The sequence below is a fragment of the Malus domestica genome, chromosome 06 (assembly GCF_042453785.1).
Source record: "Malus domestica chromosome 06, GDT2T_hap1".
NCBI lineage: Eukaryota > Viridiplantae > Streptophyta > Magnoliopsida > Rosales > Rosaceae > Malus > Malus domestica.
This window is the reverse complement of record NC_091666.1, coordinates 31,742,884-31,763,958: the sequence shown is the minus strand read 5'-3', so window position 1 is coordinate 31,763,958 and position 21,075 is coordinate 31,742,884. Positions and strand designations below refer to the sequence as shown.

The following is a 21,075-nucleotide window of genomic DNA, read 5'->3' as shown; positions in this document are numbered from 1 at the left end:
CTTTATTAATTTCTATTATTTGATCTTTTCAATTCATCTGATTCGATGACTGAAAATTAAAAAAATGTGTGAAAAGTAAAAATAAATGTATGGATATCACATTCTCATTACTAAATTACCCGAAATTAATACGTATTAACTTTAAAAACATTGTATTGTTACTCAATTCCCAGCTTACAACGTAGGCTTTTCAAACTGCCTTAACCAACAAGGTTTTCAAGTTATTTTTCGGACAAACTTTTTTTCATATAGTTATGGTCAATAAAAGCAAAGGAGATAAACACTTTTAAGTTTCTGGGTGATTTAATCACCATGTGGATCATTGCTCTGTCCCATTGTAAAGGCCTAAAAAAATCGAAATAACCGAGCTTGACCCGAACCGAACCAAACCATATTACACTCGACCAGAAAATAAAAAAAATAAAAAACTGAAAATATCGAGTCATTAGGTAACTGAAATTAAAACATTTCCGAAACTTATGTAGGGCGATCAGGATCACAGAGTTGTAAAACCGAAGTAACATATATGTATAATTTTAATTTTAAATATATAATTGATAAATTGCAAATTATTGTAGATGTTGGATTGGTTGAGATTGCCTTCGGTCTAGCATAGCCATCGACTACGTCGTGGAGTCAACGTCCATTGCCATCGGAGCCATCGTTGTCGATCTAGAGCCATCGATCTACACCATAGCAATCTATAATCTCAATTGTTGTGGTTTCAGTATAGATTTTCAATTCCCAAAACTTATTCGCTTCATTTAACCCCGAAACCGGCCCTAATTGTAGTTGTGAAATAAGCATCGTGCTTCAAACTTCAAATCAATTAATTTGAAGAAAAAAAAAATTATAATACAACGAATTATGATATATAACAAAACAATAATCATGCATATGCCTCAAAAAAAAAAAAAAAAAAAAATCCCCTAAAGTAAAGTAGCCAAGTACTTAGAGAGAGTAATGTCTACATCGGTTATATATAGTATCTTAGCTATTTAGTTAGGTTACCATCAACCTAGATCAACATCGACAACTTATTGTCATATAATCTTAATGTAATCTTGCATCTTGTCTGTGTTAGAGAACCGTCGCCATTTTTGTTTCTTGTATTCTTTATTAAAAAGAGCAAATATTATATAATCAAATGCACTGGATTTGGATAGTTAGCGTCTTTTCCCTTCCTTTTTTTTTAACCCAAAAGTTAATTCTCATATATTATAGAATACAATTAGAGTCTTATGATTTATTTCTTTGCACCAAATACATTGGCTTTGAATCTTCATTCTTTGTCTCTTTTTATTTTGGAATTGTCTACTCTAAACTATGGGAGTAGTGATTTTAACCTGAGTGCAGAGAGGAGAGCATATTGCTCTAGCAAAGTTAATAACGCCCTAGTTTGTTGGAACTGCTTTTATATATGGAGATTAATAACCTTCTTATTACTGGTTACTGAATAATTCCATTTGTTAGATAGGTCCAATGAATCGATATTTATTGGGTGGTGCTATCCTCACATCATTTATTAATTTATATCATTCAATTTTCTTCAGTTTATTCGATTTAAGGATCAAAAATTAAAAATATCTGTAAAAAGTAAAGAAAGATATGTGAATAGCACCACGTTATTCATATCATATCGAGGGAAGTAGGATTTATCTTCTAGAGGACTATAATTTATTAGAAAATTTGACAAGCTATAAAATATCTTGCAACTATTGCAAACAATTTTGTTGTCTTGTTAATCCGTTTCGCCACATATAAATTCAGTTACTAATTTACGATTTTCTCTGACATTTCTGGGCTTATAATATTTTGTTATATATTATCCTCTCCCACCGTGTGCCGTTTATATTGACTTGTCTCCATTGGAGATGGGATTGCGCGTGTTTATGGATTGAACCAGATTCAAGCGGGGGAAATGGTTGAATTTGCCGGCTTGTTCACATACTCAGTTTTTCCTCCTCTGCAATGAACGGCAGGATTCACATTTTCTTCATTAATTCTAACTTATGCAGCGACTACACCTCGGTGCACCCCTGAAAAAATAGCAATGTTATTGTTTTATGCCCAACGATTCTCGTGAGATTGTAAATTTAAACTACACATTTTGATAAGAAACAAATATCCAGCGAACTGTAGTTAAATAATCTTATGTTGATCATATATAATCATCTATATATTTGATCACGAATTCAAAAGAAAATCAAACGGTGAAGTTGTAGTTTACCCAAAAATATCAAAGCTTTGAAAGAGAGGCTTGAAAAGTGGCTTTTCATGATTCATTCACATACGTATGCATGGGTCAATTTGCATGATATATTTGTAAACTAGTGTTGGTGGCTTCCTGGTTGTTTTCCAGGTTTTAGGTCTCGACGGTCAGTAGATTTCATCTCTGAAGAAAAAATCCGTGAAAGATAAGGAAATAACAGGAGAAAAAAAACAAAACCCTAATTCATAATAAAGCTACGTGTACAGCTAAAAATGACGACTGCATGGTCTTAAAATGGAGACAAACTAGTGCAGCACGTACGTGTTCGATCCCATATTTAAACCGTTCACGTTGCTTTCCATGAGAGCTAAGCCAGCTTGCTTATCTAATATGTGGAACAATTCCACCACAACTCTTGTTTTGTCGAAGAAAGTAATTCCACGTTGAAAAGTTGACATACTATATTACTACTTGTAAAAATGAATAGTTCTACTGCTACCGAAGTTTTTATGATAAAATCCAACACCTATATATCAAATTGTGTATGTGGTTAAGCTACGCTAATATTTGTGTCATTAGTAATGGACCATTGACTCGACTGTGAAATGTAAACATGTGTCCCTTTTTTTTTTTTTTTTTAAGCTTTTCTTTTTTTTAATTGTCCAACTTTTTTGTGCCATATAACTTATGTGACTGTGCCACCGTGGATTGGAAATTTAAAGAGTTCATACATGTTGAATGGAAATAGGAACTATAGTTGATTGATAATACCGAGTACGTAGTATTGACTATGCTTCAGGTCTATTTTTACGGTAAAATACAACTGATGTTCATTGTAATGAATCAGAAGATAAGAGAGGATATACACATATACCATACATATAACCACACCAACTAAATCATGCACGTTCTCGGAGTTCGTTTATGACTCCCTCCATGGAATTTTTTTTTAATATACTAAAAACACGATCCAGTATACTAAGTATATTAATACGTTGACTGGAAATTAAAAAAGGAGACCTAAAAACAAGATTGCAGCATGTGAGTCCCTCAAAGCATCCCCGTCACACAAACTTTCTCGCGGATTGATGCTAGCAAGTTTTTAAGCAATATGTTTAATTATTTGTACAATTTTATGTTGTTTGATTAATTGCTTATCTTCATATTTTTTGTACCTAAGTTTAAACTCTCTTCCGTTTTATTAATGTAGCTTAAATTAGCTAGAATATGCATATATATATATATATATATATATATATGTCGCGTATGGTTTCTACATATGTATACTCTATGAGTTACTTGTATGTTAAAATTTATATTTCATTTGAGAAGTTTGAACAACATATATAGCCGGATATGCGTGTTGATAACGAAATTGCACATGCATGCAACTTTGAGAGACGGGTGTGTTTGCAGCTTTTGCAGAACCAGTTGCAACAAAATTAATGAAATATAATAAATGGGATTCAGGTGTTGGTGTGCTTTCTCATCAGATGGTCCTAGTACTCCCTCCCTCTCTCTCTCTCTCCCTATCCCTCATCAACTCGCTTTGTTCTACGATCGATCGTGATATGTAACAGACTGATGAGCCCTGCTTATCAACATTACAAACATTTCATCATCCACGTTATAAGAAAAATAAAAAGATAAAGAATCATTTTTTCTCATCATCCATGTGCACTCCAAGTCCAAGTGTCTCTATATAACCAAAGTGTCAAACCGATAACATTGAATGAGGTTTCTGCATTTGAGATACCCCAAGCACAATAACTAGGTCAAACTTTCTCATTTGATTGATTAGGTTTGAAAATATATATTGGTCATAGAGTCCAACACTCGACAGCCATAACAAATATTTCCATGCATGTTACCAAAAGTTCAGTTCTTTACCTAAAGCCTATAGGCAGTCCTAGCTACTCATGTTCATGGGATTGAATGAAATATTTGACTCCTTTAGTATCATTTATTTTTTAGTATTAATTAAAGAAGAATTAAAAAATAAAAATGAACTGTGAAAGAAAAAAATAATTAAATATGAAAAAAAAAATTATCTTTCTGTTTAGAGAAAATTAAAAAACTAGTCTATGAACTTTCGCATAATTAGAGATGTTGTCTATACACTTAAGGACTAATACTCACACATTTTAATATTTTATACTCAATTACCAAACCTTCAAATAGACAAAAATTCAGAGACTTGCTTCAATTTTTTTTCTTCTTGCACAATTTGACATGTACATTTTTTTTTATTTTATATCTTTAATTAGCCATTTCAATATAAGTGTATACCTCAAATTTATAGGTAATAAAAAATAATTCATTAACCGTAAAAAGCAAAGCAATGTTCTCAAATAAATGATATGTATGTGTGAATTCATCGACATTCAACAACCATGCATACGGAATAAGTAAAAGATATATACTTTATTGGTAGTTAATTTCAACATGCTTTTAATTGGACATGGACTGAAAGAGGGTTGGAAATTTCGGATATCGACCAACTAGTTACTTATCTTAACTTTGTATTTGTAGATTATTCAAAGTAAACTATTTATGATAACCACTTTAGCCGCATTAGTCCTTCTTCTTTACCTTTTTGGACTGGACATTAACGGCACGGGACCATTTGATGCATCTGCATGCGTTTTCCTCTTGGCTAAAGAGGCTGAAGCTGCTGCTAAAAGAAAACAGAGGAAAAGGCAAACTGCAACGAAAAGACTCAGTGCAACGGTGTAGTAAATGATAGCTACAATTAATGGTCGTTATTACGACTTACACATGCACTATTCCAATTGGAGTAATTTTTCAGTGTGACACTAACTCATTTGCATGGTGTTCACCTAGTCACTTAAGTTGTGACATGCGTAATATATCCGAGGTTCATAACATATATATCGCCCATGTTGTTTACACGTCTAGTTAGACACACTTGCGTACTACACCCTTTAGGATGTCATTGTGTCATCTCAGACTTAGAGTATAGTACTAGTTCGGAATATCGTCATTTAAGCAATCACGTTTAAGGTAATTTTTTTTTTGTTCACACATGTCATAACACGTAAATTAGTAAAAGTGATTGATGAAGTGTAGTGGGCATGACAGTTCTGTAACGCGCCATCAGTACAAATTGCAAAAACCACTTTGGGGTCGTGAACCCTAGTTCAGTCTTTGAATAATCTATATGAATTTTAACTCACCAACACCAACACACACAGAAATGTGAATGGCTCCAAAACCACGTGGTTTGAAGAAAAAGTTTGCTTTGGTTTCAGACACATACATAAAACCGCTTGCACTTGGCGGTTCAAGGTCCCCACACCTGAAAACTTTAGTTCGTGTGACGTTGCCCTTTCCATCCAACTCCAAGCATCTATTTATCCCCCACCTCACCCCCTCCACTTCTCCTCACAACTCACAAACACAAAGCCTCTTTTGCTTCTTTCTCTTTTCTGACACTACCCAAAGTGGTGTTTCTGCTTCAAAAACAAGTACAAGGTTGCTGTGCAGGAAAAAACATGGCAATTCTTGGTTTTCTCTTGGTGGGTCTTCTTTCTTTGAGCTCTTTTGCTTGTGGATATGGAGGAGGTGACGGTGGTTGGGTTGATGCACATGCCACTTTCTATGGTGGAGGTGATGCGTCCGGAACAATGGGTGTGTAAACATTGCAGGACGTTAAAAATAACATACATGCATCAATAATTACGTCAACAACATGTTGGTACATTTTGTTAGACCATATCGACAGTCTATTCTTTAATACCCTCGTAACTTTCTTTCAATGTATCTAAATTGCAGGTGGGGCTTGTGGCTATGGAAATCTGTATAGCCAAGGGTATGGAACTAACACGGCAGCTCTGAGCACAGCACTGTTCAACAATGGGCTGAGCTGCGGGGCTTGTTTTGAGATAAGGTGTGTGAGTGACCCCAAATGGTGTCTTCCGGGCTCTATTATGGTCACAGCGACCAATTTCTGCCCGCCAAACAATGCCCTTCCGAACAATGCCGGCGGTTGGTGCAACCCGCCGCAGCACCACTTCGATCTCGCCCAGCCCATCTTCCAGCGGATTGCTCAATACCGAGCTGGAATTGTGCCTGTGTCTTACAGAAGGTATGCAATTCAGGCTGGGCTTGTTTTATGTTTCGAGACTCAACTTTTGTAGGGACTGTTTGGAAATTTAATAAAAAATTTCGAAGGGAAAATTGCACATACATCCTTTAAATTCTTAGGGGTGTTCACAGATAACACAAATGTTTTTTTTTTTTTTTTGACAATTTACCATCCAACCAATTTACCAAAGGTCAGCTTTTCCAATTTCTTAAATTTTAAACTATCCCTCTCAACATTATGCGACTGTAGTATCGTCACATGATTATAACAATTTACTAGTAGCTAGTATTATACCATAATATATTAATTATGTTGTCCGTTTATAGTATAGTACGTAAATTACTTAAAAGTATTTGACAGTCTAACCGTCACACCCAAAAACTTTATCTCCTGCTTTGACTGATTACTTCTTGTTCTAAATTTGCAGGGTGCCTTGCTTAAAGAAAGGAGGTATCAGATTCACAATCAACGGTCACTCATACTTTAATTTAGTGCTGATCACAAACGTTGGAGGTGCTGGTGATGTTCATGCAGTTTCCATCAAAGGGTCAAGAACTGGCTGGCAACCCATGTCAAGGAACTGGGGCCAAAACTGGCAGAGTAACTCTTTCCTCAACGGCCAGAGCCTCTCATTCAAGGTCACAACCAGCGACGGCCGCACGATCGTCTCCAACAACGTTGTTCCTGCCGGCTGGACCTTTGGCCAAACATTCAGCGGCCTACAGTTCTGAACAACACCATAAACTTTAAACAAATTATAATTACATTTGTTTGGGTGTAGCCACAGTTATTGAAACTTAGTGTTTAGAGTCAAACCTGAGAAGGGCTTATATTAAGAGGGCTCTTTTATCATTTCAAATTAAGTTATGAGGGTTATTGTGCTTCTTTGCTCTCCTCTCTTTTGGAAAGGGAAGGCAGAGATTTCGGCAGCGGTGGGCAGAAAACCACCCGCCAGGTTTTTTTAGGTTACTTAGATGTCCGTGTGGTTTGGTTTGGTTTGGTTCAATTATATTGTAATGCGTTTTATCTTGTAAGATTTTAGTAAAATAAAGTTGTCCTCTCTTCAAGAGGATGAAAGTAGTTGCTTGAATTTTGCATCCATTCTATCTATTTCCGCTTCATAACAATTTCTGCGTGTTTTAACAAGGTGATTCGAAGTTACGATAATACGTGCAATTAAAACTCGTCGTGATTAAATAAGTTTAATCAGAGCAATGGTTTTGTTCATAAAACTTGTCGATTACACATCTTGGGCTAAAAATCTATAACCCCTCTCTTTGTTAACCATCAGACTTCGGCTACAGCCCAAGCCTAAACGTGGACTTTGAAGTGGGCTACTATCTCTTTTGATTTTAGACAACCTTTTTGCTCTTTTGACGGCTAGCACAGTGTGTTTTCGAAACTGATCACATATACTATTACTAGGTATGTGCTCAGAGCCTGCTAGAGATAAGGCGAACAACGCATGCGACTTCACTTCACTCTAACAGAGGCATGTGCCTTAGACACTCCAAATACTAGTTTCAGTAACTCTTTTCTCTTTCTCCACCGTCTTCACATATTGCGTTTTTATATTTCTGTTAATGAGTACTAAATGCTTTTATGTGACTTGATCAGTACTAGATTAGATGTTTGTATGTTCTCATTGCTAAAAGCTAGTTAACTACAACGGTGGGTTTGCTTTTACAGCAAGAAATGGGCAAGCAAGTCTAGCAAGTCACATAGATATGTCCCTACCTGTGAGCACGAGCATAGATAGGGCGAGCAAAGTCTTGGTCTATCTAAATTATCGATAACAGTTAATTTTGATAGCAATTGTGACTCTTGAGGTAGGGAGCTGCTATTGCAAGAGTCCAAACTCCCTCCCTCACACCACTTGAGCTAATCATAAGGTTTTTTTTTATAGTCAAATCTTGAATGAGATAGGTCGTCTTGTCTAGTTTTCACCTTTTTATTGTTTGTTAACTTCTCAAAATGTACCTGAAATTTCAATTGGAAATGTTTTATTGATGTGAAGACGTATATGTAAATGTCAAGGCTTCTTTACTACCCCATAAGCCATTGTAATCATCCTTGGCTGCATATGTCTGTCTCATGGTTTAAGTGGAAAACTAATGAATAAGTTCTCCTCTCCAAGAGCTATATGATGACATAGTTTCCTAAAATTTCACCGTTATATCGATTATCAAATTCCGACTCAATGTCACGTTGAGTTAAAATCAAACTGTGTACGGCTTTTGAGCTTCACTAATAATTTCATATCCAAATTAAAAAGAGAATACGCACAAACATAAATTCGTGTTTTCATACAAGACATTGTTTGTTAATGTCGTCTAAATTTCATTTTTGATTAAAATTTTTACTTGTTTTAATTGTGTACGTAAATTAAGAGTAATTAAGTAATACCACACCGATCTAATTAAATGTGCATTTGTAACTAAATGAATCACACTTTACATGAAAAAAAAACTTATCCTACATGTTTAGGGCATCATCATATATCCCGAATCAATAACACATAACACATGTTTTAAATTGTCGACAATGCAACGCAATTGAGGTGAAGCTGCACCAAGTCACTAGCTAAGATGTAGTTTGAGTCAGCCACTTGTCATGCAACTATAGGCTCCCTCAGATTCCACGTGGAAGGAGATCCAATCATCATATCCAAGGATTCAGAATCCCACATCGATATCCCGTTAAAAAAAAAATCTTCATACGTGGCCCAAAAGTGGAACCCACAGCTCATTTCAGCCAACAGCAACAAAAATATAGATTTGTGGATACGAGTGAGGATCTTTGTCAGATTTTTTTTTTAGGATTTTGAAAATTCTCAAATCACATTCGTTTATCGTACATTGTACGTTCAAAAATTATTGTAATTTTTTTATTTAAAATTAAATATAAACAATATCTGACGAAAATTGATCGTACGATGTATGATCAAGGAATGTGATTGGAGGATCCCAAAATTCTCACAAAGAGAATCCGGCGAGGATCCTCTCTCTGCATGGATACAACCCTAAAGATAAAAAGATAAGGTCCAAGGACTTCCCATTGGCCAATCTCAAACCACAAGCACATCTACACCGTTGGATCATAAAAATCTTGCAAACCAACGGTCAAATTCCATCAAAGAACAACCTCCACAAGACCCTCATTGACAATTTGGCATCAAATATACAAAGCCATGGACTCACATCACACCATTACATGTTCCTTTACAACCATACCCTTCTATTCCTCTACACCACCAACTCCCCATCCCTGCCTGAAAATCCATTTTCTTGACCATAATTCAGGTGGGGAAAACAATGGCAACAGTCACAACTCAGGCCTCGGCCGCCATTTTCCGGCCATGCGTCAACTCGAAATCGAGGTTCCTTTCGGGTTCTTCTAGTAAGTTAAATAGGGAAGTGGCTTTTAGGCCTATGGCTTCTCCTCCTGCTTCTTCTTTTAAAGTTGAGGCTAAGAAGGGTGAGTGGTTACCTGGCTTGCCTTCACCAGACTACCTCACCGGCAGGTATGTTAAAAATTTCACGTTTACACTAACAATATTATTATTCACACTCTAAAATAACCATAATACACATCTCCAATTACAACTTAATTTTTTTAAAAGAGTGCACGACGACCTTTTTAGATGACCGACAAAAAAGTCCTACAAATGTTTCGACTGGGGAAAAAACATTGATTGACTAAGATATGTTTTTGTGGGCAGCCTTCCTGGTGACAATGGATTTGATCCTCTGGCACTTGCTGAGGACCCAGAGAACTTAAGGTGGTATATCCAAGCTGAGCTTGTCAATGGCAGATGGGCAATGTTGGGCGTTGTTGGGATGCTATTGCCTGAAGTGTTCACCAGCATTGGGATCCTTAACGTTCCCAAATGGTATGATGCCGGAAAGGCCGAGTACTTCGCTTCTTCGTCCACCCTCTTCGTGATCGAGTTCATCTTGTTCCACTACGTCGAGATCAGACGGTGGCAAGACATCAAGAACCCGGGAAGTGTGAACCAAGACCCCATCTTCAAGCAATACAGCTTGCCCCCAGGTGAGGTGGGCTACCCAGGTGGCATCTTCAACCCCCTCAACTTCGAACCCACTCTCGAGGCCAAGGAGAAGGAACTTGCCAATGGTAAGCATTTGATGTCACTACCAAGGGGCGCACACTGCCCTGACCAACTAGCCTAACCCACGTTTGCTTTTATGTTTGAAACAAGGTCTAATATGTTGTTTGAAATGTGTTATGCAGGGAGACTGGCAATGTTGGCCTTCCTCGGGTTTGTGGTTCAACACAATGTGACCGGAAAGGGGCCGTTCGACAACCTGTTGCAGCACCTCTCAGATCCATGGCACAACACCATTGTCCAAACCCTAAGCGGCTCCTAGATCGATTGCAAAAGCAGAAAAGATGGAAGATCTGTTTTTATTTAGTTTGTAACAATGAATTAATGGTCTTTGAGTGATTGGGAAGGTGAGCATCAATGTAGACAAAGGTTTTACCAGTGTACAGGAACCATGGTGGCGGTGAATATTATCATTATCGTTAAACGTGTGCTCCATCTACACCCAAGTTCAAATCTCCTTCCTCGTAATTTAGACTGGATTAGAAATTGCTTAATTGTGTTTAAGAGAGCGACCCTAAGCCAACAAGGCTCCCCACTTTGCGAAGGTCGGGGGAGGAACATCTATCCTACGCAGCCTTAACCTTGCTTTGCAAAGAGGTTGTTTCCACGACTTGAACCCGTAACCTTTTGATCACAAAGGAACCACCTTTCCGTTGCCAAGACTCGCTGGATTAGAAATTGCTCGTTTGTGTGCTAACATAATATAAATCACAAAAATAGCTCAAGAAATCCATCATGTTTGCTTTCATTTTCTATGAGTAATAATTTACAAAAGTGGTGGTTGCTCTAAGGAACCCAACCATGTTAGTATACAGATGAACTCTGATCCTATATGTCTTGTACAGTATATATACAGATTTAATCTATGCCCCAAGTAGCCTATTAGCATCAATACATATCTTAGATAACTGTTAACATTTCACAACTCACATCATTTGCACGGTGCGTGGCGCCTGTAAATCCTTCCCTGATTTTGTCAGCTACAATCTCACGTTTGGTTGCTACAAGATACGAAAACAAAGAGCCGCAAGGCATCAATGGAATGATAATATACAAAGACCAATAATTTATCCGTTATTTCATAGCTTGCCAAAACAGAATGAAAAACATCGATGGAAGGAATGCTCACCGGCTGGTAGGTATTCTCCTTGTACACAGCAATGCCGCTAGGGCCAGGCGAAGAAAGCCAAGCATGATGATCATTTTCATACAAGGATCTTGGCAGTTCAAAGTTGCTACTTAGTTGATAATCCACTGGATTTGCTGGTACGTTCATTTCATTCTCCGGCTTCACTTTCTTATCGTCTGGCACATTAGAACTACAATATGTTGGATACGCATAATGCTCACCAGATTCCGTACTTAAACAAGCATTAATGTCAAACTCATTGAAGCCACCGCCTCCTTCCATATTAGAAATTTGTCCCATAGTATCTAGCTGTAATGGATCACCAGCCTCAGATTGTTTTCCGGTGCTAGAGCTAGTGCTAGTCCCAGTGCCAAAGTAACGAATATAATGTGGAACTGTGGTATTTGTTGAGCACTCCACACCTCTAGAGAGAGAGAGAGAGAGAATCATAGCATCAGTAATTTATCAGAAAGAAAGTTCTCAGGCATTAGGCTCTTTGGCATATCCAATGGTAGATGCATAACAGCAGTAAACTAACCTATGTGGCAGATAGTTCTGCTCATTCGGTAATATCATGTGCTGATTGTCGCTATTGAAAAGCCAAGTTATAGGTTGAGCTTCTTGCGAACCACCAACTAAGAAAGACGAAGGCATTCCATTTTGAAACTTTGATACACAAAAATAAAGCTTCAGATTAGATGTGAGAGAGAGAGAGAGAGAGAGAGAGAGAGAGAGAGAGAATTAATTCTTCATCAGCTAAAGTATATATTACCTGATTTGTGCAATCTAGTGATGTTAGTTGGTGTTTTCCCAAATTTTCCTAACAAGTTTAGTTATCAAATATTAGCATCGATTCAGTAGCCACCCCCTCATAAGTTGCTATCAAAGCAGGTAGACAAAGTAGCAGCGTAGGCGGATCAGGTAAGTCATGGCTTCTTAAACTCACCATGACACCAAAATCAACCAAAGCCATATATCACTGTTCATACTTCATCATTACTTTTCAGCTGTTTGGTATACAAAACTGTAAAGCCCTCGTTGTTTCTTCTTTCACAGCATAAGCCTTAGAATTTATTGTGCAACTACTGTAACTTGAAAAACAAAATGATACCTTATGCAGACGTGTTCGGTTGATTGATTCCTTAAGCATGTCTTCCATCTGCCGAAGCTGTTCAAGATTGTCAACCTTATCTGGGTCACTCCATAAGCTGAAAAAGTGGCAACAGCTTGATTATCACATGGATTCTTTATATGCATTTATCTTACTGATCAATACATATTGGAATCCGATATTCATTTGTAAATTCAATGAAAATTTTAATAGGAAAACAGGTCAAGAGAAAAATAATATAACCAAGAACACACAAGAAAATTAAAGAAAAAAGAGTTTTTATACAATTTTCTTAGGGTGGCTAAGGTCCAACACATCAAGTTATCTGCGTACTAGCCAACCCGTTGAATACTACATATTGGTTGCTATTAGGATACAGCATGTGCAACTCAACCCATGACATGAAAATCACAAATAAGACTCAAATTGACCCCCAAATTGGGCAGTGAATCCCTAAACTACACTCGTAAGCAACTTAAACCACTTTTGCTTATTTGTTTCCTTTATCATATCAAGTTCATACTTTGAAATGCCCTAATATCAAATTTACATTGTCTAAAATACACAATGTAATATGCTAGTAATTTGACCATCAAGACCAAAAAGACAAGGCAATACTTTAACAACCAAAAGCTCCAAAGGTGCACCTCAGTCTCCTATGGAGTTCTGTAAGTTGGGCTTGCAATACCATTACTTGATGAGTCAGATCCTGCCAATAGCAAATTATCACAAAACATTAGTCGTCGTAATTAAACTAAGAAATCGAAAAGCATTTATAATTGGTATTGGTATTGGTGGTAAAGAATATATACCTGAACCGTCTGAGAGCTGCAAGAAACAGAAGGGAAAAAGAACATTAAGAAAAGGGCCACATCAGATATCCCCGTAGGTTTCACTCAAAGGAAATGACAAATTATATAAAAACAATCACATACCTTGAACTCATGAAATCTTGTACGTTAACGTCATGATCCAACTTCTTAAAAGTTTTCTTCAGTACCTATATCCACAAAAAGACCACCAAAATACAAGTATAGAATGGATGAAGTGACATAAGTTAGTTTTCGTTTGATACAACAAAAGCAAGAGAAACAAATGTTCCCGTTTGAAATGCTATTTGTGAAAGTCTTACTTCAAGGCTCTCCAATTTCCTGTTAAGACAAATGGACAAATAGTTAGCTGTAATGCCATCCAAACTAAATCAGCTAGAAAATGAGAAAGTCAGAATCTCGTTGCAAGTACTGTAGTACCTCTTTGCCCTCTCCTGCGGAGTTAATTGCGCAAACTTTGAAATAATCTCTTCAATATTACTGAAAAATTATCATGAAAGCAAAGGAGCTATATTAGCATATGATATAGAAAGTTTACTGCTAGGTTGTCTGCAAAATCGTGATCAAAGAACGAATGTAAACTTTCCGCTTACAATACCTGCGCTCCCCTTGGAATAATGTAGGCCTTCCAGTGGGGGAAAACATGAGAAGGACAATATCTACATCACATAAGATTGATAACTCCTTAGCTTTCTTCAAGATCCCATTTCTCCGTTTTGAAAACGTAACCTGCCGGTTCCCACTGCTCTCTAGTTTCTTTATCTTTAACTTAACCCTTCCCATCCTGCAATCCAACAAGCAAACCCCTCGAAAATCTTACGAAGCGCAACTGCGAAAATTTCTCAATACTCTTGTTTCTTGTTGAAATGCACATTGACTCACTTCAATTACACAACAAAAAGCACTTCTCCAAATGCAGCTTTCATCCCAGGAACCAGAACTTGATAACCATTTATTCAAAAAAAACAAACTCCACCCCAATTCTGAACAATTAATTGTTTTGTGCAGAAAAACAGAGGCTACTTATCACAAAAGCAGACAATCTCGTGAAACAGACAATCTCGTGAAACCTTAAAATCCCAGAAAGAAAACGACCACCTAATGACAAATACAAGCAAATGTCTGCAATCCCAAAAGATGATAATCCACGAAATCAACAACAAAAAATTTAATAAAAATCCACAAAAGCGTGGACCCAAATGAGAAATATTAAAAATCAATGTGAAAAGGTGACATTTTTATGAATATGGTAAAAGGGAAATTCAAAACGAATACAGGGGAAGCCAGAAAAAGTAATAGCAGAGTAACATGGAGGGAAGGAAGGAAATGGGGTGTTAAGATTGAAAGCTTACGAATTTGCAGACGACGGGTCAAGCTGTGATTTCGGTCGTTAAAATATGCAGAACCACCACCAGAAATTTACTGCGGCAGAGAGAGACAGAGTGTGTTGAGAGAGAGAGAGAAAGAGAGAGAGAGAGAGGTGTAATGAACGGTGCGCTTTGTGAGTTTGCAGTGGCACCGAGAATGAAAAGAGGAAAAAACAACAAAAATCTTGGGTTGGGAATGCGAAAAGCTTCTCCACCAAGAAAGCCTACATGGCTCTCTTTGCGGTTAACATGGTAGGCTGGTCGAGTTGAGAAACTTGCATATACCGCGTTATTCCAAGCCAATCACGCATTACTAGCATTTCATAATGAAATATGTGATTATGTTGAGATACTACGTGGCAATACGTGATTAGTTTGTAATAACGAAAATAGCATCCCAAGTGTACTGAAGTTCTCCGATGGTCATGTATTTAAAAACTTACTTGCATTGCAAATTCCCAAGAAAAAAATGGACTGACATATAATTCATTGTCCAAAAAGGTATATAACATTTGTTTTGATTGAAAAAAAAGGTTACATTTATTGAAAAATTGTTAATGAATAATAAAAAGAAATGCTAACTAGACTCTCTCAACAGTGTGAAGCTCCATGGACTTTGTGTTACCTCACAGTTTAACGTCAATTCTTGTGCCAACATTATAAAACATTGCGTCAAAAACATAAGGTGGCAGAGAGTCCTACTTTTAAGAGTCTTTCTTAGCATTCACACTTTCATTACAATGACAATGATTGAGTGAGATTTCTCTCAGCTTGAGATTCAAAAGCTGCTGCTTCCTCTAATTCCTGCCTTGTCAAAAGTCTAGTTGAGGGTACAAACTTCGTATTCGAGGTAGCTTCAATGGTGTCCGACTGTTCGGGTCTCACGGAGAAATGGGTTCCGATTGCCTCAACAGTTTTCTCAAGAAAAACTGATCTTGGGATGTAGTCTTTCATGTGGCATATGAATTCTAAATGGTCTCTTGCCTGCAAAGGAAATAGATAGCATATTAGCATCAAAATATAGGCCTCAATGACAAGCAATAAACTAATAGGCTATTTAAGCTGTGAAATTCAGAGATTTTCTTTGAGGCACATTTGAAACACACATTGATACACATAACATACCAATCGATATTCAGGAACCCGTTTTGGATGCTTCAGGTATGCCATGTTCCTAACCTCATAGTCCCATAGAAAGGAAGTGTGGTGGATCCACCGGTTTTTACTAATAGATTGAGCATTCCCACCAAACTTGCGGTTACCAAATACATAATCTACATTCCGATAGGACCAATTATGTTATTAGGGCACAGTCCAAACATAAAACTAACATTTGATACCACACAGAAAACATCAAATAAAGAACCTCAAATTGCATCGAGAAATTCGAATCCAAATAGCAAGAAACAAAAGAGGTAAGAAAAAGAAAACAAATCAGGGTAATAAACACAACAAACACATAATCTTATAAGCCTAAAGCACCAATAATGTTAGAAAAGGTTAGTTAAGGTACCGTTTTCACGAAGCTGAAAATCAGCAAGTCCTTCAAACACTTTGCTGTATACTAGGCTACTCCACGACATTATAGGTCGAGGATATGGTTGCAAGCCAGGAACCGCATCCTTGTTGCATATGAAAGTGACAAATAGGGTATTCTGATCAACAGTAACAGTACCACCTCCAGTAAACCTTCTAATGACGGGAATCTGGTCTCGTAACACCAAATCAATTTCAAGAAGCTCTGCAGGTTTTCTATGCAGAACACACACGGATCCTTTACAATCTCCAATACAAAAAAGGAGTTAAATAAATAACAAAATCACAAACCTAAGAGAATGAGCACAGCCAGAATCATGTAATTTGGAAAATATGTCTACGATTGACCAAGCATGACACTCGTATCTTGGACAGATCACGACAACATCATCTACGTGTTTGCTACTAGCTCGGTAATGGTAGTCAAGGAAAGAACCAACAAACTTAAACAAGGTCACAAGGAGTGTTGAAGCTCATCTTACCCCGAAACACCCATGACTATAGCGGGATCATTAGTTCCATCATTTATAATGCACCAATTATCGGACGAGGTCCGAAGCAGTTGCTCCTCTAAATGAAGCTGTTGGAGAATGGGAATTCCCTTTAATCTGACAAGGTTCATGAATGGAAGCCCAAAGTTTCTTCCTTGAGGAATAGTCATTGAAACCATCCTATCCATCAAAACACATCCACAGAAACAAAAATCACCACACAGAAAATGAAACTAAACACTTTTTTAGCTAATTAAACTGTAAAAATTCATCAGAAAAGCTTCCATCTTTGATTGCAAATACAAATTGGGTAACAGCATGCAACTGGGTTTTGCTTATTTCTCCTCTGACCAAGTTATATATATATATATATACACACACACACACACATACACGCGCGCGCACACACACACACATTCACAGTATAAATTCCGAAATCTTTATATAAAAAACGATAACAAAAAGATGAATCTGTGTTTCTTCTTAGCCACACAATCGGACTATGTCAATTGGGAAGGAAAAAATAACATACAATTAACAATATGGAAATCAAAGGCCAAAGCTCTTACCTTTATCGGGTCGAAAACAGGGGCGACGACACCGGCGAGCTGCCCCCTGCGGCGGGGAGAGAGAGAGAGAGTGACAGGTACAGTAATGGTGCTGAAAGTCGACAGAGGTTCATTGCGGGAATGAAGAAAATTTGGGCCAAAGACTGTCGACCCAATTGTCAACCCTCGACAACAAAACGGATGGTGGCCCATTCGTTTGTTGGAAACTTTTTCACTTCATAGGAGTTGTTGTACATTACGCTCCAACACAATACCTACTCTTACCAACAAAGCCTTTTTACATCGTCGAAGTTGTACATTACGCTTTTATACGATAACTACTCTCACTAGCAACTCTACTCTCACTACCAATTTAAGCACAAAGATTATCACTTTTTGCAGAGTCAGTGCAACAGTACGAGGATATGGAGTGTTGTCCCACGTCGGAAAGTTAAGAAAAATTATTGACCATTAATTTTCATTACAGGTTATTGAGCTTTGGTTGTCTTAGTTAGGTCGGTTTTGTTAACTATAGTAGCTATTGGAAGTTTTATGTTTTGAGACTTTAATTACTTTTGGAGATAAAAATTTTGTGCTAGTGCAATTGGTTTGCTGCTCAATCTTATCTACCTCTCCAATTTGATCAGATTTCATATATTTACTAGGACATGAAAACAACATTCTAGTTGATCCGGAAACACTGGATTTAAGTGTAAAAGTTTAATGGGTTCTCAGCAAAATGAATAGTGCCCAGCCCAGTTTTTGAAAAAAGTTGCAAACTCGTAGTTTTGAGAGGATAAAAGCTCGAATTACCAAGGGAAAACTCATCATCTAACAACAATCACATCAGTAACTTAAATTAGAGGGAATGAACTTAGAGAGAAAAGCTTACTCTAGAACGAAGAGTCGGTTCTATAAATGGGAGCATAAAGGAAGAAGAAAGGGACACTTAACTCAACATACTCAAAGTTCTGCAAGCCTACTTTTACAAATTCCTTTTGTACTTCAGACACTCTTTTACCTTTATAGCTCTCATTATTTGTATTATCAATCTCTTGTATTAAAATCTCTTCCACAAACGCTTTCTATCTTTACTAGCACTTCCCCTATCGGTGGACAAGTTTGCCCGACTCTAGGTAAAACTTGCCCGAATAGGTTTAATTTTGTCTGATTACTTTATTAATTGTTTATTTTCAAGTTGTTATATTTCTATGCAATTTACTATGCTTTTGATTAATGTTCAGCAAGTCTTTACAGCTCTTTACATTCATCCATTGACTTATATTCTGTTTTGTTCCACTTACTGCTTTTACATTCATAACGAAGATTGCAAACTGACTTAGATCACTTCTAATCAGTTTGTGGTCTTCTCTTGGCATCAATATAAAATTCCTTATCACCAACAACAACAACAACAACAACAACAAAGCCTTTTCCCACTAAGTGGGGTCGGCTATATGAATCCTAGAACGCCATTGCGCTCGGTTTTGTGTCATGTCCTCCGTTAGATCCAAGTACTCAAGTCTTTTCTTAGGGTCTCTTCCAAAGTTTTCCTAGGTCTTCCTCTACCCCTTCAGCCCTGAACCTCTGTCCCGTAGTCATATTTTAGAACCGGAGCGTCAGTAGGCCTTCTTTGCACATGTCCAAACCACCGAAACCGATTTTCTCTCATATTTCCTTCAATTTTGGCCACTCCTACTTTACCTCGGATATCCTCATTCCCAATCTTATCCTTTCTCGTGTGCCCATACATCCCACGAAGTATCCTCATCTCCTCTACACCCATTTTGTGTACGTGTTGATGCTTCACCGCCTAACATTCTGTGCCATACAGCATCGCTGGCCTTATTGCCGTCCTATAAAATTTTCCCTTGAGCTTCAGTGGCTTACGACGGTCACACAACACGCCGGATGCACTCTTACACTTCATCCATCCAGCTTGTATTCTATGGTTGAGATCTCCATCTAATTCTCCGTTCTCTTGCAAGATAGATCCTAGGTAGCGAAAATGGTCACTTTTTGTGATCTTCGCTAGATTGCTCCGGTCATTAGTTGGATAAGTATATAAATGGATAGAGATAGGAAAGCAAACACAAGATGTACGTGGTTCACCCAGATTGACTACGTCCACGGAATAGAGGAGTTCTCATTAATTGTGAAGGGTTTACACAAGTACATAGGTTCAAGCTCTCCTTTAGTGAGTACAAGTGAATGATTTAGTACAAATGACATTAGAAAATATTGTGGGAGAATGATCTCGTAGCCACGAAACTTCTAAGTACCGGAATGTGGTATCGTCTTGACTTGCCTTATCTGTCTCATAGGTAGATGTGGCATCTTCTCTGGAAGTACTCTTCCTCCATCCAGGGGTGGTATCTGTAACTGGTGGAGATGCACAAGGTAATGTATCAATTTCACTTGAAGCTTACTTGTAGTTTCATGCTTGGTCAAGCGCGATACAAACCATGTAGTAGGAGTCCCCCAAGTCGCCGAGCTAGGGGATCTGCTGAAAGAGGTGACAGACAAGGTAAGCAATCAGAGCTCCGGCTGATTGTTCACATTCTCCCTATCTTGCAGGCAGCATGAAGGATAAAGAGAAGAAAAATGAGAAGAGATGATATGGGATACTTTTGCTTTTGAAGAAGTAACTTTCCACAGGCTTATTCTTGAACTGGGCTGGAGGGTTTTCTGGTTTCCTCCAGAGTATAAGGTCGACTGAAGAATTTGAGGGTCAAAACAAGTCCATCAAATCTAGAGTACGTTCGACCCTGCTGATATGGGATACTTTTGCTTTTGACAAAGTAGTGGATGTATCGGCACGTGTGCTGTTACGCTTGTCTCCACATGCTTCATTGTATCATTCTCACTTGCCCTATCTGTTCCTCAGGCAGATGCGGTATCTTCCCTGGAAGCATAAGATGTTGAAGATGAGTACTCGAGAGCAATGCCAGGTAAGTAATCAGGTAAGGGGTTCCAGGCAGTCAGTTCCTGGCTGGAAGCTTGATTCCAAGTGCTGACTGATTGCTCTCTTTCTCCTTGTCTTGCAGGTAAGAACAAGGCCAAAGGAAAAGACAGGGAAAAAGCATGATATGGGATACTCTTGCTTTTAACCCTGATGATATGAGATATTCTTGCTCTAGTATAGCTTGTTTACAGAGGTATTATCGGGGGGAAAGAAAGCTGAATATTTCGAAAGGCTTCGTTGGGAGTGCCCTCTCAGATAAGAGAAAGGGTTGAGCATTTTTGTTGGTCTGCCTGTCCATTAGGGATGGAGGTCGACATATATAGGAGTCTCCCTAACATCAAGTAATAATGTTATTCCTTTACCCTGCTTGGTCATAGCACGGTAGTGGGAGCTGCCAGCTTCACATGTTTTAACTCTGTCAGAGCACTTTGAAAAAGTGGTCTGTGCGTGGTATCTGGAAAGCTGATGTTGCGTGTGAAGATTACAGACAAGCTTTATCCAAGGAGATCCAGCTCTTGAAGTTGGGAAATTGGTGTCTCTTCGGTTTTCGAACAAGCTATCCTGTCGGGGATCTGGCTCTCGAGATTCGGAGAACGATGCCTCTTCGATTTTTGAGAAAGCAATCCTGCTGGGGGTCTGGCTCTCGAGA

General features: G+C 37.9%; 4 protein-coding genes across 5 annotated transcripts; 2 read left to right on the top strand and 2 right to left on the bottom strand.

Annotated features, from left to right (window-relative positions):
* The first annotated feature begins 911 nt into the window (after positions 1 to 911).
* LOC103437829 (chlorophyll a-b binding protein P4, chloroplastic) lies at positions 912 to 10,873 on the top strand. Its single transcript, XM_070824179.1, has 4 exons — positions 912 to 934; positions 9,474 to 9,843; positions 10,042 to 10,457; positions 10,575 to 10,873. The coding sequence occupies exons 2-4, from the start codon at positions 9,635 to 9,637 to the stop codon at positions 10,709 to 10,711; spliced, it is 762 nt and encodes a 253-aa protein (XP_070680280.1). The 5' UTR covers positions 912 to 934; positions 9,474 to 9,634; the 3' UTR covers positions 10,712 to 10,873.
* Positions 5,607 to 7,410, top strand: LOC103437826 (expansin-A1-like). Its single transcript, XM_008376332.3, has 3 exons — positions 5,607 to 5,863; positions 6,008 to 6,320; positions 6,748 to 7,410. Exons 1-3 carry the CDS (start codon positions 5,728 to 5,730, stop codon positions 7,049 to 7,051), a joined length of 753 nt encoding a protein of 250 aa, XP_008374554.1. The 5' UTR covers positions 5,607 to 5,727; the 3' UTR covers positions 7,052 to 7,410.
* A 297-nt stretch (positions 10,874 to 11,170) lies between the features above and the next one.
* On the bottom strand, positions 11,171 to 15,012 carry LOC103437827 (agamous-like MADS-box protein AGL65). Of its 2 annotated transcripts, XM_008376333.4 has the most exons (12): positions 14,872 to 15,012; positions 14,118 to 14,303; positions 13,940 to 13,999; positions 13,822 to 13,840; positions 13,625 to 13,689; positions 13,502 to 13,517; positions 13,337 to 13,398; positions 12,690 to 12,786; positions 12,351 to 12,398; positions 12,117 to 12,244; positions 11,579 to 12,002; positions 11,171 to 11,450 (listed from the first exon to the last, which is right to left on the bottom strand). In XM_008376333.4, the coding sequence occupies exons 2-12, from the start codon at positions 14,300 to 14,302 to the stop codon at positions 11,430 to 11,432; spliced, it is 1,125 nt and encodes a 374-aa protein (XP_008374555.1). In that variant the 5' UTR covers position 14,303; positions 14,872 to 15,012; the 3' UTR covers positions 11,171 to 11,429. The 2 variants fall into 2 exon arrangements, with proteins under 2 accessions (XP_008374555.1, XP_017188517.1); XM_017333028.3 differs by lacking the exon at positions 12,351 to 12,398.
* Positions 15,013 to 15,341: 329 nt separating this feature from the next.
* On the bottom strand, positions 15,342 to 17,679 carry LOC103437830 (uncharacterized). Its single transcript, XM_008376335.4, has 5 exons — positions 17,483 to 17,679; positions 16,905 to 17,093; positions 16,400 to 16,638; positions 16,012 to 16,160; positions 15,342 to 15,870 (listed from the first exon to the last, which is right to left on the bottom strand). Exons 2-5 carry the CDS (start codon positions 17,090 to 17,092, stop codon positions 15,622 to 15,624), a joined length of 825 nt encoding a protein of 274 aa, XP_008374557.1. The 5' UTR covers position 17,093; positions 17,483 to 17,679; the 3' UTR covers positions 15,342 to 15,621.
* Positions 17,680 to 21,075: the final 3,396 nt, after the last annotated feature.